The sequence below is a fragment of the Ananas comosus genome, linkage group 11 (genome assembly GCF_001540865.1).
Source record: "Ananas comosus cultivar F153 linkage group 11, ASM154086v1, whole genome shotgun sequence".
NCBI lineage: Eukaryota > Viridiplantae > Streptophyta > Magnoliopsida > Poales > Bromeliaceae > Ananas > Ananas comosus.
This window is the reverse complement of record NC_033631.1, coordinates 12,540,804-12,565,623: the sequence shown is the minus strand read 5'-3', so window position 1 is coordinate 12,565,623 and position 24,820 is coordinate 12,540,804. Positions and strand designations below refer to the sequence as shown.

The 24,820-nt window shown below is 40.2% G+C and overlaps 4 protein-coding genes and 1 long non-coding RNA gene across 12 annotated transcripts; 2 read left to right on the top strand and 3 right to left on the bottom strand.

Annotated features, from left to right (window-relative positions):
- On the top strand, window positions 152-6,856 carry LOC109717356 (beta-galactosidase 8). Of its 2 annotated transcripts, none has more exons than XM_020243100.1 (19): window positions 152-360; window positions 516-620; window positions 955-1,150; window positions 1,436-1,524; window positions 1,899-1,979; window positions 2,112-2,206; window positions 2,417-2,487; window positions 3,153-3,243; window positions 3,311-3,428; window positions 3,506-3,601; window positions 3,686-3,734; window positions 4,089-4,279; window positions 4,393-4,464; window positions 4,545-4,691; window positions 5,040-5,090; window positions 5,407-5,593; window positions 5,992-6,083; window positions 6,220-6,285; window positions 6,535-6,856. In XM_020243100.1, exons 1-19 carry the CDS (start codon window positions 175-177, stop codon window positions 6,631-6,633), a joined length of 2,082 nt encoding a protein of 693 aa, XP_020098689.1. In that variant the 5' UTR covers window positions 152-174; the 3' UTR covers window positions 6,634-6,856. The 2 variants fall into 2 exon arrangements, with proteins under 2 accessions (XP_020098689.1, XP_020098688.1); XM_020243099.1 differs by having other exon boundaries at window positions 5,938-6,083.
- On the bottom strand, window positions 6,452-11,203 carry LOC109717357. Of its 4 annotated transcripts, none has more exons than XR_002218170.1 (9): window positions 10,870-11,196; window positions 10,716-10,783; window positions 10,175-10,322; window positions 9,993-10,073; window positions 9,433-9,519; window positions 9,063-9,148; window positions 8,435-8,555; window positions 7,421-7,550; window positions 6,452-6,710 (listed from the first exon to the last, which is right to left on the bottom strand). XR_002218170.1 is itself a non-coding variant. In XM_020243101.1 (8 exons), the coding sequence occupies exons 1-8, from the start codon at window positions 11,128-11,130 to the stop codon at window positions 7,473-7,475; spliced, it is 930 nt and encodes a 309-aa protein (XP_020098690.1). In that variant the 5' UTR covers window positions 11,131-11,196; the 3' UTR covers window positions 7,225-7,472. The 4 variants fall into 4 exon arrangements, 2 of the variants coding, with proteins under 2 accessions (XP_020098690.1, XP_020098691.1); XR_002218169.1 differs by lacking the exon at window positions 6,452-6,710 and adding an exon at window positions 6,873-7,111; XM_020243101.1 differs by lacking the exon at window positions 6,452-6,710 and having other exon boundaries at window positions 7,225-7,550.
- Window positions 16,001-17,263, bottom strand: LOC109717201 (cytidine deaminase 1-like; the record flags this gene model as incomplete). Its single annotated transcript, XM_020242871.1, has 2 exons — window positions 16,001-16,354; window positions 16,477-17,263. Coding segments are annotated over 2 exons (837 nt in total), but the record flags the coding sequence as incomplete, so codon positions are not given.
- LOC109717384 (putative Peroxidase 48) lies at window positions 17,534-23,966 on the bottom strand. Of its 4 annotated transcripts, none has more exons than XM_020243146.1 (5): window positions 23,578-23,966; window positions 23,312-23,500; window positions 23,055-23,220; window positions 21,811-22,931; window positions 17,534-17,924 (listed from the first exon to the last, which is right to left on the bottom strand). In XM_020243146.1, exons 1-4 carry the CDS (start codon window positions 23,935-23,937, stop codon window positions 22,531-22,533), a joined length of 1,116 nt encoding a protein of 371 aa, XP_020098735.1. In that variant the 5' UTR covers window positions 23,938-23,966; the 3' UTR covers window positions 17,534-17,924; window positions 21,811-22,530. The 4 variants fall into 4 exon arrangements, with proteins under 4 accessions (XP_020098735.1, XP_020098734.1, XP_020098736.1 ...); XM_020243145.1 differs by lacking the exon at window positions 17,534-17,924 and adding an exon at window positions 18,905-19,392; XM_020243147.1 differs by lacking the exon at window positions 17,534-17,924 and having other exon boundaries at window positions 21,669-22,017; window positions 22,465-22,931.
- LOC109717386 lies at window positions 20,873-22,080 on the top strand. The gene is made up of 2 exons (XR_002218176.1): window positions 20,873-21,126; window positions 21,833-22,080. It is a non-coding gene; the product is annotated as an uncharacterized LOC109717386 (long non-coding RNA).

The following is a 24,820-nucleotide window of genomic DNA, read 5'->3' as shown; positions in this document are numbered from 1 at the left end:
AAAATTAAAATACATTTACTTAAAAATTTATATTAAATAACTAAAATAATGCAAGTAAAAAAAAAAAATCTAATACTCTCTATTTATATATTTATTTTTTTAAAAAAATGTTACAAAACACACCCCCCCAAAAAAAAAAAAAAAAAAAAAAACAAACAAACAAACACAATATCTATGCTCCAACAGCCTCCTCCCTCGTTCTCCATTCGAGGCGCTACGAGCCCGAGAAAGCTTTGGATGGCCTCGAGAAGAAGCTTCGAGATCCTTCTCCCCTTCCTAACCATCCTCACTCTCGCCTCCTCCTCCTCCTCCTCCTCCTCTTCCTCGCCCTTTCCCTTCTCTCCCCGCCATGGCTCCTCGGTAAGCTCCTCTTACCACTCTCCCCTCTCTCCTTACGTCCTTTCTCAAACCCCCAAATGGAAGCTAAAAGCCTAGAATCGGAGTAGTTACAACATCAGAATCTACAGATCTTATCTCGTAGTTCCTTTGTTAACATTGGCAATCCAAAGCATCAGGTTAGTTCTCGGCGATTCTGGATCGAGGATGACATGTTTTGGAAGGATGATCGCCCGTTTCGGATTATCGGTGGTGATGTGCATTATTTTCGAATCGTTCCTGAGGTATCGCCTATCACTTAGCTTTTACAGCTACGTCAATTTGCAAGAAAGCTTATCGATCTCACATTGCTTTTGTTGTGTAATCGAAGCCCTCATATTGGACATATTAGACGTCTTTGTTACTTTAGAGTTCCATTGTCAGCAAAAACTTGATTCTAGTTTGTCCTGTTTCAGTTAAACATGAATTTAATTTGATATGTAGAGCTACTATTTATAAGTACCTGATCAGCTTTATCTCTTTTCTAATAGTTTACTTTAAGGTCTCCTCCCCCCCACCCCCTGCGGAAAATTATATTCTATTTTGAGTTTCTTTGCAGTGTGTGCTTTGTGATTGCAGTACTGGAGAGACCGACTCTTACGAGCTAAGGCACTGGGCTTGAACACGATCCAAACGTATGTTCCTTGGAATTTACATGAACCACAGCCACAGAGATGGAACTTCGAGGGTATTGCCGATCTTGAGTCATTTCTGGAGCTTGCACAGGAGTTAGGTTTTCTTGTCATGCTCCGTGCTGGTCCATACATATGTGCAGGTAATTTGTACCCCTATTTATTTTAACAACTCATAAATAATTGAGCACGCCAGTCATAGTTTGTGGACATCTAGAGAAATTCAACTTACGCTGAGGAATATTCCCAAATGCAATAGCCAGCTAACAGTTTTAGTCTGTCTATCAAGAACAATTGTACAAAATATAGAGGCAATGGCTGTTGCATTGTACTGTACATTTGGTCTGCCTTTTGTTATTGTTTCTGTTTATTAATCTATTTTATACTTCTATTTATATGACTGGACTTCGCATGCATTTTGGGTGCAGAATGGGACTTGGGAGGTTTTCCTGCTTGGTTACTTGCCATACAACCTCCTCTGAATCTACGATCATCAGATTCCACCTTCCTTTCATTTGCAAGTTCCTTCACTTATCAGAGCATACAAAATTTGCTTGATTATATTCCTGGGTTAACACTTAACCTATTTGGAGGATTCAACCAAGGAATTAGGCCACATCGATTAGATATTAATCAGTCAATTCAAAGCACAAAGTATCGTTCTTGAAGTTTCTTTATGTTTAAATTATGACTCATACTGACACTGTTCTAGACTGTATCTGGCTTCATCTTTCTTAACCTGGTTTGTAAACCAGAGTAAATGCATACTCTTTAGTTTCATTGCAAACTTGTGTATCTGAAATACTTGCTTGGGTCGCAGAGATTGTTGGGAATATCTTTTCTTAGAAAAGATAGGACTAGTTTGTGATTTACATTTTCTGAGTTTTACAGGTAGATAGGTGGTGGGGAACTTTACTTCCTAAAGTAGCACCCTTGCTATATGCTAATGGAGGTCCCGTAATTATGGTGCAGGCAAGTTGATTATTGCTGTTGTTGTCTGGATCTTTAGTTTTGTTCTAAAATTGTATGTGTTGTGATGCAGCTACTTACTTTTACCAATTTTCTGACCCTACAAGATAGATGACCTTAGAGCAAATTTGATAGGTTGAAAATGAATTTGGCTCATTTGGAGATGACAGGAATTATCTTCATCACCTGGTGGACTTAGCGAGAAGGCACCTTGGGACCGACACTATTTTGTATGTACTTTATGTTTACACCCTATAGAATACCACATAGTACATTCAGTTTGTTATTAATCGTATGTTTAGATGAATGTAGGTATGTGTCTTATAAGCTTTAAAATCTCTCCAGTTTTCTTGCGAGTTGTCATGATCAAAATGGCGGCGTTCATCTAATCTGGAGCTAGTGTTCATTAATCTGAGATCTGCTTTTAATTTATGTCGCAGGTATACTACTGACGGGGGATCTAAAGATACACTAGAAAAGGGAACTATTCCTGAGAAGGACATTTTTGCAGGTAATTATAGTGATTCAGTCTCATGTCAAATTTCATATGACAAATCTCATATAGTTTGTTTTTGGGATTTAAATGACATAGTGTGAATGAAAGCTTAGTTTAGTTGCGACAGCTAAAATTCTTTGCAGTCAGATACAAATTTTTAGTGTTTAAGTCTCTAAAATACTGAACTATGACATTTTAGAGGGAATTTCTTAAGAAATTCTTTTGGTACAATTATGATATATGGTAAAGTAGCACTTATCTGAAGATTGCAGATTTGCTGGTAATATATCTATATTTAAGATACTCGGGCATTCCTTTATCAGGAAACTGCTTGATCTGTAACAAGTTCTAAGCCTCTTTCGTCTTTCTTTTCCTTGTAATAACTGCCGTAGTTTGTTCAGTACTCTTAACGTTTTGTTTCACACAAATCGTTTTGTTGGATCTGTCTCTTTTCTGGTGTCAGTTTATTTTAAACTGAACTGAGAAAACCTCGGTAGCTGCATGCTGATTGTTGAAAATAAAATTAACAGCATAAAATGGTACCTTTATGTATTTAAACTTTTAAAGCTGCAGAGATACATTACATGTGCTAAAAGCAAAAAATTCGACGAGGAAGTCTTAGTGCTCATTCTATACGCCACTTTCATTTATCATATGACAATTTACCACTTTGCATGCAGCTGTGGATTTTACAACGGGTGACGATCCATGGCCCATCTTTAAGTTACAGAAGAAGTATAACTTGCCTGGGAAATCACCTCCGCTATCAGCGTCAGTAGATCATGACCCTTTCCTGTGATGTGATTCTTAATCATCATTAAAAGCGCTTTCTTTGCAGAGAATTTTATACCGGATGGCTTACTCACTGGGGGGAAAATATTGCAACAACTGATGCCAACTTTACAGCCAAAGCTCTTCAAAGAATTTTGTCTCTGAATGGTTCTGCTGTACTATATGTCTGTTCTGATCCATGCTTACTGCATTGTGTTTGTGATTTTATACAATCCATTGCATAAAGGGGTTATATCTCCAGATGGCTCATGGGGGGACCAATTTTGGATTTTTCAGTGGTGCAAATACTGGCCAAAATGAATCTGATTACAAGCCTGACCTTACTTCTTATGATTATGTGAGAAATGCTCTTTGAGAAATTTGTACTAATTTAAAACCTATCTTAGGTTAATTAATTGCAATTTGTTTTCTTGCTTTGTAGGATGCACCGATTAAGGAATATGGTGACGTGGATAATCCAAAATTTAAAGGCATGTTCGAGCCAATTTTAAACTCTCATTCTTCATATGTGACAAATCTAATTAGTTTATATTCCTTGGCTACCTCGTTTCTGCAGAAGGAATAGTTTAAAACTTTATGGAGATCAAAAACTGAAAAGTACTCTAGGGCTTTCTTTGGTGGTAGCATAGAATAAAAAAAGAAGTTTAATGAAATGAGAACGTGGCTGTAGAACCTAGCTATATAGATTTTTTTCGACCAAAGGGAGTATAATCCTTGGATGCATAATTAGAAGTAACTTCCGTTGGAGTCAAATTTTTAGACCAGTATACCATAAGATCAAACTTAGAGCCAATTTGTAATATCCACGAGATGGTTTAACGCAGCACTGAGCAGAGTAATTCATAAATATACTAGGAGATCTGTTCGCCAATTTCCTTTGCTTATCGAAAGAGCAAGCTATGGGCCTTTGAAAGTCCGCAAGATTGTCTCTTTGTTTGAGGTTCTTTATGCCGTATGTGATCCAATGAAGGTCCTTGAAACTGAACAGCCTGTCGCAATGGAGTTAGCGGGCCAGGTAGAGCAGCCACTGCACACAGTCATTTTTTCCCCTTATTTTCTGCTTTTTGACTGGCTGCTGTTTCCGAATGCTGTTCTGAAATTCTTTGTAGTATGTTTTATGTTATTCAGATGTCGGGCTTTTTATTATACGTCTCAGAGTACTCAGGAAAGAAAGCCAATAGCGTTCTTTCGATCCCAAAGGTTTGTATTATTAATTGTTCATATTTCTTTTATTTCTATTCTATAGTTCGGTTGTGGCTTAACTATGAAGTCAACCGCAGGTACATGACAGAGCTCAAGTGTTTGTTGCTTGCTCGCTTGATGGTATAAAGAATCCAACATATGTTGGCGTCATTGAGAGATGGTCGAATAAAAAACTAGCAATCCCTAACTTAAAGTGTTCATGTAATACCAGCTTGTTTATTATGGTAAAAATTTCTTACTTCTATTGAAGTCAAATCTTTGGTTGTGTAATTAATGTATTGCTTTGCTGGTTTTGGCAGAAGAGAAGTAAACTTGATTATGTGTCACTCCACTATCTCTGTAGAGTTTTTTTTTTTTTTTCCTCCTCTTTTCTTTCTTTCTTTCTTTTTTTTTTTTCAATCCTTTTTGGGTTAATGGGCATGAACCACCAACATCCCAAACACCATACTATTGCAGAACCAGTGGCTTGGCTTCTTATTATCAACGCTCTTAGCTACTGTTATCATCAACTCCTTTATTTCTGTCGGTATTCTCTCCTACCTATGCTCATGTGTGCTCTTTCTTTTTGGCAGGTGGAAAACATGGGTCGTATTAATTATGGACCATATATCTATGACAGGAAGGTACTCCTTATTTAACCAGGACATGTGAATGATAGCATATGAAAATGAGTTTCCAGTTTCCATTTCATTATCCTCCTTACTCTGACTGTAGTAAGAGTGCTACACTGTGCAGATACTCTACCATATTAATTATTCTTACTGTTGGTCGTTATCTACACACTTTTAAGCTAGTGAAGCTAATAATTAGCATGGTACAGATACTGCAAATGGTATACCAGAAGTAGATGCTAATTTTGTAAGACCAAATATCTTGCGTTTAATTTGATGATTAACTATTGTATGGGTTTTGTTATTGATGCACATGCTTGAAATTCAGGGAATACTGTCTGCCGTTACAGTAGATGGCTCCATCCTCCAAAGGTGGAAGCACTATCCAATTACATTTGATGGATTGGGCAACCTTTCAAGGCTCAGTGTAATTAAGCTACTTCCAGGAGCTATAGCTAATAAACTTTCAATTTCAGCCAGTTTAAATAATCACCTCAAGAAAGCATTTTCTTCAGGTAACCCTTCTTGAAGTTAATCACCTTATTTCACTAAACTGAAAAACAGTCCTCAAATGATATTAAAGGCCTGTTTGGCTTAACTGGAGCTTATGCGATAAGTGCTGTGTGAGTGGAGGCTCTTTGAAACAACACTAACAGTTTCTTCATTAGATATATCCCACAGCTTCCTGCAGCAACAAAATCAGAAGCAAAAAATTGCTTCTGCTTTTGAGGCTTGAAATCTCAAAAAAGTTCTAGATTTTTGTTTGCCGAATGTTTAATTACAGCTTTTCGAAATAAAGTAGTGCAGTTGTTAGGCTAAGCAGGCACTAAAATGTGGTCTTAAGTTATCATTATTGCAGAGAGCATGTCAGAAGAACCAGCATTTTATGAAGCTCATTTCACTCTTGATCCAGAAAATGAAATTAAGGATACATTCATATCATTCCGTGGTTGGAACAAAGGGATTGCTTTTGTGAACAACTTCAACATTGGACGATTCTGGCCGGTAGAACTCTACGGTTAACTTGCTGACTAATTGCTTACAGTTGCTGATTTTTTTTTTTTTCTAATTGGTCGATGAGAAACTTTACTATTTTTTCTTATTTACATTCGGATCACAAGAGGTTTTGATGAATTTGCAGTTAGCAGGACCGCAGTGCACCCTTTATGTCCCTGCACCTATTCTTCAGCATGGCCGGAATGTCATTGTATGCAAAATGCCACTATTTATTTTGAAAAGAAATTATATTCCCATTCATTACTTTTGTCTTTTCACCACCTGGGAATTGAGATTTTTGTCATTTGTCGTCTTATTTAGCTATTGGTATATTTAGCTCGTAGAAAAGAGCATACTCTTTACAAATATCTGAAGACTGGCTATGAATAAAAGATTGTTAATAAATGCTTTGTCATTCGTTTGGCTTTGAATTGTGCTAATTATATTTTATGTTTCACAGGTCATACTTGAGTTGCATTCGCCCAATCCTGAGCTCACAATTGACTTGGTGGAGGATCCAGACTTCTCTTGTGGATTGAAGCGGCCTTCGAAATTGTAATTACAGTTTCCTCTGGAGAAAAATCATTGTTGAAAGGTGTGCTTCACATTTGAAAGGTATGCTTCGCAAGATCAAGCCTTCAAAATTATTAAATTTGGCATATTAGCCATTGCCAACAATGAAGTCAAATAACGGAAATTTGTATGTATGTATGTGATAATTCATTCATGTGAACCAATGCAGTGAACTTTCTATTTGCCCCTAAAGTAATTCGGTGTTGAAATGTGTGAACTATCGGAGATGATAAGAATGAGACTTTGTTCAAACCGCAGAATTTTGTAACGGACAAAATGTTGTCATATTTAGTCTCTACCATAAAATTGTAAAAAGTTTGTCTTAACCACTTAAACCATTACGAGGCGGAAACGAGGATATTTAAGCCCATGATGGCAAGCAGATTTGTGTCAAGCTTTGAACATGGGTCCTTTATCTTCAACTCATCCTTGAAAAAGGCATACTTCCCTCCAGAAAGAAGCTCCTGAAGACAAAGGGCTCTGTTAATAGCTTGGCATAACTGAAAAGGTTCAAGGATCCAATGGCAGCCCATTTGTTTAGCTCGACCATACACCTAGACGTCTCAAGATTCTCAACTAGCTAATCTTAAGCCATTTACCCATAGTTTGGATGAATGTATGGAGTGAGCAAATGCCAATAGTCCATATACAAAATTTGTCGACAAATGTATACCCATTAAACTTTCAAGGGTTACGTATGTGATCAAAATTCAAAAAGAGTGTCCACGATAAATGTTAAACTCGAATTCTATTCATCAAGTGTGAAGGCTCACCCAAGAATATTTCTTGCTTCAGAATGTTCTCTTTCTACACCCTACGGAGTGGTTATACAGTGGTTTGCTTCCGAGAATACACGACATACATTGGGTCCGAACGTCCAGGATTGGGAGATATGTCAACAGCCTGTGAAAAAAAAACAAAAAACAAAACCAATCAGTTCCGTGAAAATTCGTTACTGAATACACTTATATGTTATGTTAGCTATAAAAGACAAACAAGTAGAAAACTCAAGAAACAAGCCAACGAAGTAGAAAACACAAGAAAACAATTCAATCAGCATGTATATTTCTATCACTTTCAGTTCCAATTCAGTGTTCCAGGCAAGCAGAGCCCGTTCTTACAACGACTCTCATCCCTAATTCAACTATGTACACTCCACCATTATTGTGGCAACACCAAAAAATTCATACTAGCCATCTTTCGCTCCAAACACAAATAAAGAATGTAGTGATACTTAATGATTTCAAATACAGTCTAATGGTTCTCTTCCTTCATGTGAATCCTTTTCCTTCTAAATTCAACTCATCACACCACAGCAAATTCACGTGTTTTAATCTACATTCATAAATCATACTATGGTTAACTTCTCTACATCGTTTATTCTTTTAACACACGTATCTTTCATCTGCAGACAGTGGGATCACGTGAAACTATATAAGACGAGAGACAGTTTTAGTCTTTCTGGACTACATTATACATCACAAAACCATCTAACTTTAATCCTTACTGTGTTTTGGTGATTAGCACATTGTTGTTTGCACGTGAAACACTATTCTTGCTAATAATTTTATCATTTAAGTTCACCTACAAGAGCAAACATAAGCAAAGAAAAAGAAACACCAAGAGCATACGGAACTGTATCCTTTAAGAAAACAACAAACTGAATACATGCAAACATAACCTTTGGACACAAGGATCAGATCAAGCACATTCACATAAAAGAAAAAGCTTCCTTAAGTTGGTTTCCTGAAGTAAAAGAAAAGAAAAGAAAACCGATTATTGCATACCACAGGTGGTTCAAAACCTCCAGCATAATGGAAGTAGGATCCAACAATCCAAGCATGATCAGCATCGCCAGTTGATGTCCAGATGGATATCGCCTTTGTCCAAAAACAACGGTTTGAAAAACTGTTTTATACCAAAGAATAAAAAAGTTACCTATTTTATGCCTTTAAGGAGGTTACAAGATAAACTAATAGGTGAGTCTCAAACAAAGATGGATCCTGCCAAAACAATTTTCACAAAAAAAAGCAAAATAAATTCTCATGTCAGGTGTAATTTTTTTTTTTTTTATATTAAACAGGGGAACACCCTATTTGAGATAGTACATCTTACATGGGTAGTAGAGCGCCAAAAGTGTGCGCACACCTCCGTTGCTCTCTATCCCCTCATGTCAGGTGTAATTTTTTTTCATTTTTAACATTTCATCCTAAATGTTGCTTGTCTCATACTTATCCTATGTTTCCTGGTGGGAAAATGAAACTAGTAAGCAACTAAATAGACTTGAATCTGCACCGCTAACACTAGGGGACCTTTCAGAACACGAAGCATGACTTCAGCCGCCACAAACATTCAGAGAAAATGATTGGCACTAAAGACAATAAAAAAAGGGATAGAAGTAATTAAAGATCTTACCTCATAATGGCAAGGCCTGATGGTTTGAGTACTCGCTGCATCTCCTTGAAAACCTCAATTGGCTTGGTTAAGTAATCTACACTAACCTACAAAAACAATTTGACATAGCTTTTATATATTACTTAGCGAATGGGAGAATCATATTATATCGAAAGATATAACTATCTTCAGCATCTTTCATAAGAGAGATCTTTATTTATTTATTTATTTTTATTTTTCACATATTGTCTTGGGTTCATGGACACTGTAGGCTGAGTTGCAAAGAACATTTGAAGTGGAAGGCTGGAGTACAAATTTCAGGATCTAGTTACATCTCCATTATGGAAATATTTAGAAGCAATGATAGAAAGTGAACTGATAGAGAACATACCACATTAGTTATGACATCAAAAGTATTATCATCGAATGGAAGTTTTGGATTCACATTCAAGTCTTGCACGATATACTCCGTCAAAACCTGGAAATGCATTAGTTTGTTCATATTGGATGTATAGATGAAGTCAAGTTGGTCAAGTAATATAACTTGACACAATAAAAGGAAATTCTAGCAAGAGATGATTTATACATAGTTTGAATCATGCCAAACCAATATATTGTTTGATCTAGCAATCTGGAGCATATTCAACCAAATAACCCAGCATACAGATTCACTTCTCAAACTAACACAACCGTTTACGATAACTCAGCTTTGAGTAGGAAAAATATTGCCTTAATGTGACACTTTGTGACACAATTCTCAACTTCTTATAAGTCAGTACCAGTAAGTAATGTTACCTGAATACCGACAACAATTAAACTTGTTAAACAAGCTTAAAATTCACTACCCTTTTTTGCGATAAAAAAATCACTACCTAATTTACAATCCTAGATAGTCACATATCTAGCTCTGTAAAACAAACAATGCATAGTTAGCAAGGTGATTAATTGTACCAGGTTTCGTTTGAGTTCGTCTTCGTTCATGCCCATCCCTACAATCCTCTCCTGCTTGTATCCTGCCGGATAATGGCTCACCTATACGAAGTACATGCGATAAATGACTATGAATCACACATAAAAGTGATAATATTCATGAAAAAGATCGATTTACAGCACAGAAGCGAGAAAAGACAGACCCAACTGCTGCACACATCAAGCAGACACACTCCTGGAGAATTGCTCGGAGGAAGAACTTGTGAATAGAAATTGGTAAGAGCTCTAATTGCGGGATCATCGATATGTGTGACAAAACGAGGTTCTGAGTAGAATAAGGAATCTGGTGATCTGCGAAAATGAAGAAAAATTCATTGTCATTCTGGAATTAACAGCAAATACTTGTAAATTTATAATATTTTAAGATGGTGAAAACAAAAGATACAAATAAAGTGACCAACTAAAAATTATATATAACAAAAAAGCCTAAAAATATTTTGCTACTGAAAATTTGAATTCCATCTATTACTCCTCCACATAGCGTTTTGCAGCAGCAAAGTGTTAATACCCTAAATTTTCCATGAAATCCGAATAGAATTCAAACCAGAGACACAAACGTGAGTGCTCTTTGAAGTAACTGCACTCCCACTCATCGAAATATTGCTTATAATTATCATGTACGATAGACAAAGGAAGAAGAAATCAAAGCAGTATCCAAACCAGTGAGGCAAAGGGAGTTAGTACTCATCGAAGCGGCTAAAATCCTCCTCCTTGAACGGAAACTTCTCCGGCCACTTCACATTCTTCAGTACCTAAACCAACACGAAACCCTAATAAGAAACCCTAATACGATCACATCGACTAATCAAAAGCGTAAAGAAGGGATATCGCACGCAACCTGTTCGACCGGAGACACCCCTTGGCGCGGCCGCGCGGAGGCGACGAACGACCGCACCCCACCGCCGCTTCCTGAGGCCATGCGCACGACCTGCTCGAGAAAGGATACGCCGAGGCCAAGGAAGAGGCGGCGCCGCGGCGATCGAGCGCCACCGCCGGAGCTCGAGGGGGCGGCGGCGGAGGCGGAGGAGGAGGAGAGGAGGCGAACGGGGCGCGTCCTCTTTAGGTTAAGGAGAAGCGGCGGAGTCGAGGTGGTGGCCATGGATTAGAGTGGGGAGTGGAGGGGAGGTAACGAGATCCCGATCGAAGAGAGAGGAGGGAGAGAGAGAGGGAGGGAGGAGGACACGTCATCATCTTCTTCTTCATCCATTGGCGCCTTCGAGAGCGTCGTGGAGGTTCGCGCGTCACACGAAAGGTTTGTGTTAAATGGGCCGTGTTTTGGCCCACATTTGTGAAATTCATTAATGGCTAGCCTAAAAAATCCGGCCCATATAAGCTAAGTTTGGGCTGAACAATGATTTACAAAAGGCCCAACTCTCCAAATCTATTTGTTTGTTTGTGGTTTGGCCCTGTAATTAGTGCAAGTAATTAGTTAGGAGTGAAAAAAAAAAAAAAAAAAAAATCTAAACTTGGTCTGATAATTTTGAAAGCGCTTCGAAAATTTTCTCCGAAGATACAAAATGGTGGTCACTTGCCTTTTTGTTGGCAGTTTCTGCCACCGATTATAATTTTTTTAAAAAAAATTTTAAAAGTTGATGCTTTTGGCAACGCAATCTCAAACTACGCCTAAATGTACCATTCGGAACACCATTTTTGTTTAAACATTAGATTCTTTCAATCCAGTTTGGCCAAATAGTACGGCTTAATTCTTGCTCAAGCATGCACCAGATCCAACACAGCAGAACACAGGAAAAAGCCAAAATAAAAAGGTGGAAAAAAAAAGAAAAAAAAAAGGAGAGCCGTGAGTTCCACGAGCTCTGCTTGTATAATTGTGCCCTTAAGTAGGTGACTGGGGCACGACAAAGTGCTTTTCGTGAACACTCAAAAAAAAAAAGGTGCTTTAAAAGCGACGGACGCGGTCATTTGTAGCTGCAAACATTGCTTTCATGTTTTCCTTTTACCGCATATTATCATATGACAAGGACTTATGACCAAAGATTAAACTAACCTCTGGGCCACGAAACAATTGCAATGTTTAATATTCAAAGTTATGTAAACATATAGATTTTTTTTTTTTTTGTCAAAGTTAGTATTTACTTGCGTACTTTCAAAAAACTTTATTTATTTGCATGCGTGTCGCTGTCAAGAGTATTTTAAGATTTCTATGCCAACAAATGTGCTTCATTTAGCTATAATTGACCTGCGCTATTTCTTATTAAGATGATGTAGATCTTATTAACTTATAGAAAGGAGATAAGGTGCGATGCATATATTAATGCTTTAAAGCCAACGTAGAATCCCAACGAAGATTTAACTTTTAATATAATACATCATTCAAGGCTTAAAAGTAAAAGATGTGTTTCTCTCAACTTTTAATTAGAGCCATATAAAGCCATCAGAAAGAAACATGTTGAGAAACAAAAATCTTCATGTGAAATATAGCAAGAGGATTCGAACATAAATGTAGCTTTAGAAGTTAAGCAACAAATTAGGTAACAAATTCATTTGAAATAATGATTTAAGCTTTCGGGTTAAGTCGTTATTCAGCAGTTAACATCGTATTATATGTAGGTAGATGTCGATCATGTTGATCAATTATAGATTTGGTCCAGTTTGATATGAATCGGCTCAAATTCGACCCAATCTTATTTTTCCAATCCGTGATCCAAGAACTTTTGTGGTTGTAGGAGAATTTTAAGTACTGGTAATTAAATCAAATTGCATAAAATTGAATTGCATCACAAAAGACCCGCCATCTGAATAGTTTATAGTGAAAAATGCGCCGAGAAGAGAACTAATGATTTAATATTGGTTCTTTGAAGATCTTCTTAGAAGACACTGATCCTTTGAGACTACGAGGAGGAAGCATCTGATGCCCTTCATCTCGAGCAATGATCTTGATGTCCATTAATTGGACCGTATTATGAAAAGGATTATTAGTAAGGGGTTACAATTTACTAGATCATATAATTTGTGTTGCAAAACATAGCCAATATGTTGAATTAGATTAACAAGCTAGCTAATCATGTGTGGCTCCCCCACTCAATTAATTGCTTCACTAGCGTGTCTGCGCAGTAAGCTTCGTCATAAAAGTTAAATAAATAAAACACATGCTTATACTGATACTCTCTCTCTCTCTGCATTTAACACGGGAGAGAGACAAGTGGTCTAATAAAATACTAATGAGTTGAATATGTGTAGAGCCAAGAGGGTTTTTTTTTGGTGCCCTACAAGATGCTAACACCAATTCTCTAGTGCAATAAATGCCAACCTAGCTAAATAAGTCAAAGTTTTCTAATTACTGTTTGATGTTAAGCTTTGTATATTATAGGGTTAAATGCATACAGGTCCCTGCAAACATAGTCAATTGCGAAAATATCCCTGCAAAATGGAAACTCTATAAGTTATCCCTGCAAAAGTCTGAAGTTATGCAGATATGTCCCTGCCGTTAAGGACTGTTAGAAAATTTTCGTTAACCACGGTTAAAGTACTTAACCATGATTAATTATAAGATAAATTTACGATCCTACCCTTCTTCTTCTTCCTCATCTTCTTCTTCCCTCTTCTTCATCGCCGGCGAGGGCGGCGGCGGCAGCGACGGCGGCGACGACGGCGGCGACGGCGAACCCTCTCTCTTTCTTTTCCTCCTTCTTCCTCTCCCTCTTCCCTTTTCTCCCTTCTTCCTCTCCCTCTTCCTCTTCCCTCTTTTTCATCGCCGGCGAGGGAGAAGATGCGACGGCGGCGGCGAACCCTCTCCCTCTCCCTCTTCTTCTTCCTCTCCCTCTTTCTTTTCCTCTTCCTCTTCCTCTTCCCTCTTCTTCGTCGCCGGCGAAGGAAGAGATGCGGCGGCGGCGCGCGGCGACGAACCCTTTCCCCCTTCATCTTTCTCTTCCCTCTTCCTCTCCCTCTTCCTCTCCTTCTTCCTCTTCCCTTTTTTTCTTCCTCTCATTCTTTCTCTTCCCTCTTCTTTGTCGCCGGCGAGCTCGACCCGCGCCGTTGCCGCCATCCGCTCCGGCGGCCCGAAGAGGAAGAGGAAGAGAAAGAGAGGGGGAAGATGCTTTTGGAGGGATATATTTGTGAGGGCAAAATGGTCATTTCACATGAAAACTGTTAAAAAATAAACAGTTCTCTAACAGATGTTAATCAGAGGGACATATCTGCATAACTTTAGACTTTTGCAGGGATAACTTATGGAATTTTCGTTTTGCAGGAATATTTTCGTAATTGACTATGTTTGCAGGGACCTGTATGCATTTAACCCTATATTTATAAGGTAATTTACGTAAGGGGGGTTCATTTATGACAAAAGAGCGTTCAAAATGTTTCACGAGTAATATAAAACGATCTTACGGAAGGTTTTAGACATCACATACGAGTCCTTGATAACTTGTTAAGCTGGCTATCTTAATTTCAAGCATTCTTAATTTCTTGTTCATGTTAGGCGCTCATAAGATTTGTGTCCAATTTGGTTACTGTTAACATTCTATTTTACAGTATGTTAGCTTATACTAAGTCACGATCAGGTGCAGAACAAGTTAAATATCTTCTCTGAAAAAAAAAAAAAAAGAACAAATGTGACAAAAGTCTCCAATTTTTTCCAAATGCCAATAATAATGATGCTTGACATAATAGACAAATTAGATAATTTTTACCAATAATGCTCTTCTTAATTTATCAAGTATTCTTGAAAAGATATTAAATTACTTTGGTCTGTAATAGATGGATAAGTAGGAAGGATTCACGATCTTCAAATTCCAAGCTAATTGGTTTAATAACTTGCGGGTGGGTCACTTGAAAGGTCAGAAATGGTGTGTTTTTCAGATTGGCCAAATCAGACTTTTTTCTGAAATCTACAAGATTAAACAACTGATGAGTCAATGAGAGCAATTTCTCTTAATAGTTAGGCACCGCTGTAATTGTTTTTTTTTTTTTTCGCTTTACTCAAGACCTGTGATGTCTCACCTATACAACTTAATTTACTTTTGAAATAAATGAAGCGGATAGCGTACTATTTTTTTCTCAACAAAAAAGCAATATTTATTTTTCCCTACGTAGTTGAGTGCTCACGTAAAGATAAAATTAGCATGAAAAATACTATCCTTGCACTCTATTAAAATATATAAAAATTTTAACATCCTATAGATCGAAATTTTATTTTTGTTAATTTATTTTATTAAAAAAATAGTAAAACTAATCCTGCAACAAAGACTACGATGTACACTGCTCGATTTGACATTTACTTCGATCATGCTTGTCAATGGATTGAGACCTTTGACAGCGATTGGAAAGAGAATATATATTGTTAAAAGAGATTGCAACTTAATCCGATTGCACCTTGTTGAGCATTTTTGATATTTGATAGCCTCGCCGCATCTCTCTTTTATTTTTATGTTTTCTTTGTTAGGGATAAAGTTCCATGTTGATTAACTTCATCTAAATTCAGTTCACAGCTCCAAATGGCCTAATAATGGTTGCTAATTTCTCACTGCCAATCAATTCAATAGAATGAGAACATTTTATTTTTTAAATAATTAATTTGGCTGAAAATATGAAGAACTAGATTTCAATTTTAAATTTGGAAAACCAACCATCAAATCTGGAGCGTTGATTCCAGACGACTTGGGATTTGGTGCACAAGTCAAGCTCCTGTTTTCCACGCTATGAAAAAAAACAAAAACATTTAATGAGCATTTTTTGATTTTGACGGCCAGGATTCAGTGGCCAAATTTCATCAGCAACAAAACTTACTTCGCAAAATATCACCTTATGAAATGAATGTCACATACTTTATAAAAGAAGCAACAACATATTTTTACAAAAAATCTTCTAACAACTTTTCTTCCTCCATAAAAATTCAATATATCTATATATTATATATATAGATATAGATATATTTCTCTGCTTCTGTCCTGCTCTTCTAACACGGAGATATTTATCATTTTTTCATTTGTTAACTACTGAGCACGAATAGGTTATATAAACCAAACAAAAAAATATATATAGAAAAAAAGATAATACAGTAACAGGCCAGCCAAGCATCTGAAATGGAGAATTAAATGACCATATAGAAGAAAAAAAAAGAAAAAAAATTGAAGAACCTCCTCATCAAAATGATCCATTAGACAGAAAAGAAATTCCCCATCAAATTATCCACACCACATATCTGAAGCCCGTGATTGTTTGCCAACATAATAATAATAATAATAATAATAATAACAATAACAACATTATGCCTGAAGAATCCACCAGAGCAAACCAGCCAAAACATCCTCGTCTTCACAATGCAGATAAATCTTCCAAACCCCACCGTCCATTTCCCTCATCCACTAATCATCATAATCATCATCATCATCATCATTCATGATCGTCGTCATCATCAACATACAAAAAAAAAAAAAAAAAAAAAAAAACAAACCATTAGAGACAGAGAGAGAGATAATAAATATACGTGGGCAAGTAGAATCGGCAGATCTGTCCCGTCTAGGCTTGATCGGACGTCGAAAGCGGTAGACGCGCAGGTGGGCCCTCGGGGCCACCGCGGCGAGGAAGATCCTCGCCGTGGCCTCGTGCGACACCGCCCGCCCCTCCTTCTCCACGAGCGCCGCCGCCCCACCTCCGCCTCGCTCCGCCTCCGCCGCCGTCATGGCCACCATCGCCGCCTGCACCGGCCCCAGGCTGGGGTTGTACGCCGCCGACTCCGCGTAGGCCCCCGCGTGCACCCTCCCCGCCGCGTCCGCCACCGCGAACCCCGCCGCGCACCCGCTGTACGGCGCGTACGCCGCCCTCGCAGCCGCCTCCGCCGCCGCCCTCAGCCTCTCGTCCGCCGCCCCCTCGACGCCGTCCTCCGCGGCGGCAATGGCGGCGGGGCCGAGGTCGTTGTCGTGGGGCTCGAGGAGGAGGGGCACGTCCTTGTGGAGGAGGTCGGGGGGGCCGAAGGGCCGCGGGAGCAGCGCGGAGAGGGGCCGGAACGCCGCCGCGGGGCCGTCGGAGGTGACGAGGATCCGGATCTCCGGCGCCGCGCGGAGCTCCTGGAGGAACTGGCGACAGTGGCCGCAGGGCATGTGCGACACGGCGATGCACCGGATCCCCGCCTCCCCCGCCGCCGCGGCGTTCGCCACCAGGAACTGCTCCGCGTGCACCGAGTGGTGGAGGGGGAGCCCCGGGAACTCCAGGTTCACGCCCACGTACACGCGCCCGCTCGATCCCAGCCCCACCGCGCCCACCGGGAACCGAGATCACGAACCCCGGCAGCGCCATCTCCGCCGTCGATCTGTCGGTGATCTTCTCCTCCCCCATCCTATCCCCTATCCCCTTCCCCTCCCCCTTCCCCTTCCCGTTCCCCTTCGCCCAGTTATGTTTGTCGTTGTCTAGCACTAGTATCGATCGTATACGGTGTTCCTCAAAGCTTGGAGGAAGAGGAAGAGGAAGAGGAAGAGGAAGAGGGGGGAAGTTTCATCTGTAGGATATGTGGCTATTTAAAGGTTTCTAAATTAGAGAGCCTTTTTTTTTTCAATTTATTTAATTCCGTTTGTTATCCACCTTCTAATTTAAAAATGGAGCGCTTTTTCTAGGATCTTTCCTCATCCTCTCCAACTACGGGCTAAGGATAGGGATGGGGTACGCAAATAATTGAACCAACCTTTCTTCTACCTGCTTTTGTTGTCTCATTAGTTACAATTGTTCATGCATGCTTACAATTATATTCTCCTTTATGCAAATGGCTAGAGGAAAGGGTCCAAAACTATTGTTACTTTGCCACTCCTCATTCGCCGAACATCGATTAGCTCCGATGCAGGCCGTGTGGTTTCTCGTCCCACCAAACTGATCGCTCGAAAGCTGTGCATAAATTCGCAGAGCGTCGCTTATTGGATTAGGAAGGACGGGGAGTTATCCAACCTGTTTTGTATCGAAAACGCGAACGTGCTTAATTAAACAATGATGATTATGATAGGGAGATCGTGCGTGAGGAGTAGTGTGTGTGGGACTCCCACCAATGTAGCTATGAAAGTGACTGCTTATCATTCAAATAGTGTGGTCTGCATGGGATTAGCACTTAGGTTGGATGGGAAAAGGTCCATGCATTGCAAGCAAGTGCCTTGGTTAGGTTGCTTAGCCCAGTGTGAAAAGGAACTAGATTCCTTTGGTACCATAATTGGATTCTTTTGTTGTTGTTTGTACAGTTGTGCTTCTTTGCATGGGTAGGAGGGGGATATCAGAACAGCTCATGTTTCCTTTATCACAGCGTATATTTATCGGAAATTAAAATTTTTAGGGGGGCTTTGAGAAAGATACCTACCACTATAGGAACATGGACAATTTGTTGGTAATATTTTTTTTGTGTCGGATTCGGTGAAGAGGTCGACAAGTATCAGGCTGTCTCAAAGAATAGCATTCCTGCTCTGATTTTTGTTTTCTTTTAAGATTGTGTAAGCTTCACAGATATGATCTAATGTGAGCTGGATTAAGTAGTTGTTTAATTCGAATTGTTTCTGGTGACGAAACATTCACATTTTTTAATGTGAATAACCTTTGCACCCACTTAGTCCTTGTATTCTCAATCCCATTTAGCTAATTGGAATTGCTCCCTCAATCAACAACTTGGACATTTAGAAATGGAGAGAAATGCAGGCGCTCTGTTAGAAAGCATTACGTGCCGGAGGTGCATTTTAAACAGAAATTCGTTGAAATTATGTCATCTTGTGTTAAATCTGTTTTACTGAATGCAATCAATCTCAACTTTGAATAAGAATATTGACCACAAAATATTGTGATTTGAGTATCTGACTAAGTCCTTCTATTTGCTTTCTTGACTAGAACTTCAAAATGTCAAATTTATTCCTTATAAGTCTGTCTAAGTAGGTCATTTGCAGAAAGTAATTGAGCTTGTAGTAATCTACCCAGTAAAATGTTGAAACAACTTCAATAAATAAATAAAATAAGAAAAATAATGTAGTAACAGATGCCTCTTATCCCAATAACATGTAAGCATGTCTAAAGATTAAGTTACTTATTATGTGTACATTTGTCTCTACCCTTCTCTATTGACAATTAATGGGGGGGCCAGCAGTGTGAATTATTGAAGCAGGAAGTTGATTCATGTAGAGAATGTTTAGCTGGCCTGGCCAGCTAGAAGGTTGCGTTGTTATTATAAATATGATAAGGACATTGATCTTCATTTTCTTCTGAAAAAATTTCCATTAAACCTCTTGATTTAAATAATATTTTTATTTTTCTTTGAACTAAATATTAACTTTCTTTCTTTGGTTGATCTTCACTATTATGCAAGCCAATGTTCCAAGTGTAACATGTTTGCAGATGACCTTTGATCTCATCTTGTTTCTCTTTGGTGTCTCATGTTCATCTTCTGCATCAGTGCTAAACATATTCAGATAACGGCTAAAAGTTACTGCTTCTTTTAGTTGAATATATGCATTGAATATCTTTTGTTGCCATATTCGTAAGTTAGGCAATGACTATCTTGAAAATATGAAGTAAATAAGTTGTTTACGGCCAAACCACTCGGATCCTTAGTTGCGAGACATGGGAAGGGGAAGGGTGAGCGTGTGGGTTCAAGTCCTTATGGGGGAATTCAGGGGTGTGGGTGTAGGGGGGTCCACGTACAGGTTCTTCACCCATTTCATGATTAACACATCAGATGTCTTTATTATCTATTAAAGCTTGAGTGTAAAGAATGGCATCATAAGCACTATCTTAACAAATATAAATCATGCTCTATATGGTTGTGCTTTCAGAATGTGATTCCACGATGGAAGTGGACCGAGAACCTTGCTTTAGGTGATCCTGTGAAGTTCCCATTTGTAAGAGCTTGATAAGGAGATCAAGCTTAGGAAGGGACCACATTAAAGAGTATCGGTATCTTTGTACAATAATGCTAGATTTGATGAAAAGTTAATGACTGGTTCTCATTGATTCACGCATAATAACATTAAACTGATTGAATATGAAAAGCTAGAGGACACAAAGGTGCATCAGGTAAGTTCGAGGATGAATTGGATGGACCATTTCCATTTTGAAGGTCTAAAAGTTGCTTTTAGTTCTTTGTACTAATCATTTTCTTGATAAAAACAGATATCCAATTTTGTTAAATTTGGTGTTGATGATGTGCTAACGAGCCCATTGAAACTTATCTAGTTGGATTTCAAACTTTACTACTTGACCATCTCAGACATAGTACATAAGTGGGAGAATGCAGCTCTATTAGAAAACGAACACCACCTTTTCTGCATCCTTTGATCATTTAGTGGTCTTAAGTATCTGTTTGGACACACTTCTAGATGGTATAAGTTTGTTGGTGTGGGTCAGTTGCATTCTACAAGAATCAGTTTACCATTGACCAATTAGAACTACTCTCTGTAGGTCATGGAATTATAAGGTCTTAGTCTAATCACCCCCTTGATTCAAGAAGATCTTGCATGCTGAACTAATTACTCTTAACAGCTAGCTAAGAATATATCTATCAAAATCATATCATTATTTTTGATCTTTTGAAGGTCAAAGAACATATGGCCTTCACTTTTCACTCATTCCCTTTCCTAATACATAGTATGTGGAATCTGTGGAAAAGTCTTGCATGATAACTTAGGCCATATTGATAGATAAATCCACTAACTGATTTAGGTTCTTTAATTAAGTCCACTAGGTTAAGATTTAAGACAATCTGGGTTTTGGGTTTCCGAATCCACTAACTTTTGAATTGCGTGCAATCAAATCCATCTTGTGACGGGAATCTAAACCAAGTGGATTTATCAAGCACATGTGGGCTTGTTCAATGACTCTGTCAGTGGACTGAAGTAGCAATTTGGCCTATCAGAATAATTCTTTTGGAAACTAGTTGTATTCTTTCTTTTGAAGAAACTTAATTGTCGTCTTCCTTTTAAAACCTAGGAGTTTAGTCATTTTACGGCTAAAAGTCTTCCTCTCTCGATATACATGTTTCATTGTTATGGCGACAACATCTCATCCTTAAATTGTCAAAATCTCTGTGAGCTGGTTGTGCGACTGCAATTCTTTTTATTATTTAGTACGAGTTATATAGGACTGCAACAATCTGACTGGCTTAAGACTTTACTGCTCTAAGGTTAGCCTATCAGGAAGCTAGCAGATGCACCGTCTATAGAGCTCATTTGTGCACTATCCTTTGATCTTATTTGTTGCAGCATGTAGATAAGAATTTTTTACCTCCCTTCAGGGAATTCGTAACTATTATAGTAGGCTATTATGCTCTGAGAACTAGCTAGATGGATTGAATGCTACTTTCTTCTTCTTCTTTAATCTCTGACCTATTGTTATTTCTTTGTTTCCTCCTTTTTTTGTTTTCTTTTCAAACCTTCACATTACTCCGTCTTCTTAAAGTCAATCTACGTGGTTATCAGGTGTTCTCAAATTAGTATAGTATCCTTCATTTTTTATGTCTCTCTTTGTGTGCATTTATTTATAAACTAGTCTTTTGTACCATAAAGGAGCATTGCATATAGAAACATGCCATATTTTCAATTTCCTTTTCTCAGTTCTCGCTACCATACAACAAGAATAATAGCCGCCTCCTACCATTTAGTGATACCAGCGTACATTTCAGTCTTGCTCCCAAGTTCTAATGAAAATTTTCACCAAATGCGCCTCCTGCTTTAGCCTTAAACAGTACCAAAATATGCTTACTCTATTCTTACCTAAATATAAATTAGTATAACTGGAACTGGTTTTCAGGCATTTATTTTATTTTGAGATATAATGCTAAGAGCTTCTACTTTAAAAAGGTGCTTACTTGTTCGTTTGATGTCGCGCAGTTGAATTTGGAGGGAATCTAAGCTTGAAATAATGGGCGATGCTTTTTCCCTTGCAGCTGATGATCACAAGTATGCATGATTAAAGAGTGAAGAGTGACCAATCAGCTTCTCTGTTTTTGTGACAATTTCCTGTAATGCAAACTGAGCCATGATAAAAGCAGGTTGAAAGAGTTGTTGTCTGGTTCCTGTGAAATGTATCATCAAATTGAGTAAACAGTTTCTGCATACAGAAATATGCTTATAAGTCATATCCAACTTGTTTTGATTGTGGAATGAAAAAAAAAAATCAATTCCTGTGTTGAATCTATTATTACGGAAGTGTCTATATTTTCCGGATAAGGTAGGGAGAGCGGTGAGCTCACCTCAGCGCTTCTGTGCAACTCTGATGCATCTGGGCCGGGCCCTGAAATTGGGTTAGTTGGGCCTTTAACGTGTACACGCTGGGCCCAGTGAATTTTTTTAAAAGAAAATTGAAGCTCGAATCTTCAACTGGAGTGTTTAATTGTCGATATACTTTGCACAAGATATTTGTCAAAATAAATTTGGAGAAATCGCTAGGGGTAAAAAAAGAAAAGAAAAGAAAAGAAAAGAAAAAATCTCTGTACTCTGCTGAAGCAGAGAGTCTGGTGTACCTACGTGGAGGCCGTGCCGCACAAATCAGACGGCCGAGATGAAGAAGCAGTAGCCTAGCCGAACGGTCAGGATCCGAGGATGCGGGAGCAGCGGGTCCGGACCTGTCCCTGGGAGGCGGCGAAGTCGGCGCGGAAGGCGCGCTCCCCCTCCCAGCCCGCTGCGTACGCCCGCACCCACCGCACCGTGCGACCGGCCGTCAGCTGCTGATCCGCACGGAGTATCCCCCGCCCCTCCAAAAGCCTCCAGTAGTAATGGCTCCCGAACCCCACCTCTCTCCCCTCCCTGCAATACCCCATCTCCATCCCCGCCTCCTCCGCCGCCGCCGCCGCCGCATCTCCGCCGCAAATGGCTCTCATCTCCTCCACCATCTCCCTGTCGAGGGACCCGTCGGGCTCCCCCGTCCCCGCGAAGTCGTAGAGCCGGTCGCGGAAGAAGCGGCAGTGCACCTTCCCGATGCTGTGCGCCCCTGCGGCAATGGAGAGGAGGGGAATTAGGGTTTCCGAATCCCAAAAAAAAACAAAGAAAAGAAGAGGGAGTTTTCGATCGGGAGGGAGGGAGGGAGCGGGGGTGGGGGGTGGGAAAGGGGAACCTAGGAGGGCGACGGTCTCGCGCTCGGTGAAGCCGCGGCTCGCGAAGCTGGAGAGGGTCTTGGCGTAGGTGTCGTTGGGCGTCGGGATCTGGATCTGGGCCTCGTCGTAGAAGCTCCGCACGCTATCTCTTCTCCCCGTGAGCACCGTGTAGCTAGGCCCCCCCACCTTTTCGATCCGACGATTCGTGAGAAAGCGGGCCAAATTAGAACGGTGAAACGGATTGGGGTTAGGGTTAGGGTTATTGGGATCGGGTTACCAGCTTCAGGCCGTCCCTCGCGGCGAGCACCAAGATGTCGGCGCAGGAGACGGTGGCGGGGCACACCGCCTCCACCGCAGACTTGATCGCGTCGATGGCGTCGAAGCCCTTCAGCGTGCGGTTCGGAATGGCGTCGCGCTCGGAGAGGGAGCCATTGATCCGGTCCAAGAGCACCGATCCATCGCACCCCTAGAAAGAGAACAGCCAAAATTAGAATGATCACAAACGGAGAAAGACGAGCAAACATCGGAACAAGTGTTTCGGACGTGGATGAAGCAGTCGTGGAAGAGTAGGCGGAGGAGGGCGGGGGCAACGCTGGAGTTGCGCGAGTAGAGATCGTTCACGGTGGACTCCACAATCCCCTCGGCTCGAGGGCACTTCCTCCGGTAGAACCCGACCTCCAGATATTGTGGCGACGGTGCAGATGAAGAGAACGAGAAGGAGGTGCTAGGCTCGCCCTCATCGTCTTGAAGTTGCCGAGGCTTATCTGCGATCCGCCGATCATCGAGGTCGGATAATGGCGGGATATTCGAGGGCTTCTTGGTTCCTTCCCCGCCGAGCTCGATCAGTGAGAGGAGCAACGAGACGGCGAGGAGTGTCGCTCCCCACCTCAACACCCCCGACATCCTCTTCTTCTTCTTCTTCTTCTTCTTGGTGTTCTTCTTCTTCTTCTTCGAGCTCTGTTTCTCTACTATGTGAGAAAGGAGGGTGTAATGTGCCGGACCTGTTAGCAACCCTCGATGGAGATGGATGGCTAACCGGGATGATGGCGTGACCAACCTGATCCCAATCGCGATCCGATGAGACCTCGGATTGAGGAGCGTGAATTGGGAGATGATGGGAATGAGAGAGACAGAGAGAGATACAGAGAGATGAGGATAGGGATTAGAAGTAGAGAAGAGAGAGGAGAATTAGGGAGCTTAGAAGCAAAGAAGGGTTTAGAGAAGGATTGGGGAAGAAGATAAGCAATATTTCATTTCATCGATGCCTTTGTTTGCCATACATTCTCGTACTTATACTTCTTAGGACTTAAACTGTAATGGAAATTACATAATCTCTTAGGACTAAACAGCAAAGTGACCAAAAATGAGATGCTGATTGGTTGGGCTGCCATTCGGGTTTGTTGGGCTACCTCTCTGGGCCTCCCGGTCCGGCAGTGCTAGTAAGTGGGTAAACGGATGCCGGACTCCTCCTTCTCCGCATCATCCGCGACCCTGCGGGTTTTGGGCTCGCCTTTTTCCTCCGCTCCGAAGGCTTGAGGCTCCGACCCGCCTGCTCTCTTCTTCGCCCCAAAAAACCAAGATCTGTCGGACTTCTCCTCCAACCTCGGTCCTTCTTCTGCTCTCTCTCCGCTCCGAGGACACCCAAGCTCCTTCGCGCGCGCTTTTCCTCACTTGCTGCGGCCATTATTTCTGCTCTTACTATTGTAAAGTTAGACATTTTTACTTCCTTCCCCTGCTAGCTATTAGACTACTTAATACTTCAGGTCATTACAGAGGGGAAAGAGGA

Coding starts and splice junctions, on each gene's coding strand:
- LOC109717356 (XM_020243099.1), top strand. CDS start 175: ATGCTCCAACAGCCTCCTCCCTCGTTCTCCATTCGAGGCGCTACGAGC. Junction 621..954: donor ATTTTCGAATCGTTCCTGAG/GTATCGCCTATC, acceptor TTGTGATTGCAG/TACTGGAGAGACCGACTCTT. Junction 3,244..3,310: donor AAATCACCTCCGCTATCAGC/GTCAGTAGATCA, acceptor CTTTCTTTGCAG/AGAATTTTATACCGGATGGC.
- LOC109717357 (XM_020243101.1), bottom strand. CDS start 11,130: ATGGCCACCACCTCGACTCCGCCGCTTCTCCTTAACCTAAAGAGGACG. Junction 10,784..10,869: donor GGGTGTCTCCGGTCGAACAG/GTTGCGTGCGAT, acceptor GTGTTGGTTTAG/GTACTGAAGAATGTGAAGTG. Junction 9,520..9,992: donor ACGAACTCAAACGAAACCTG/GTACAATTAATC, acceptor ATGCATTTCCAG/GTTTTGACGGAGTATATCGT.
- LOC109717384 (XM_020243146.1), bottom strand. CDS start 23,937: ATGTCGGGGGTGTTGAGGTGGGGAGCGACACTCCTCGCCGTCTCGTTG. Junction 23,501..23,577: donor TCCACGACTGCTTCATCCAC/GTCCGAAACACT, acceptor TTCTCTTTCTAG/GGGTGCGATGGATCGGTGCT. Junction 23,221..23,311: donor CGAGGGACGGCCTGAAGCTG/GTAACCCGATCC, acceptor CGGATCGAAAAG/GTGGGGGGGCCTAGCTACAC.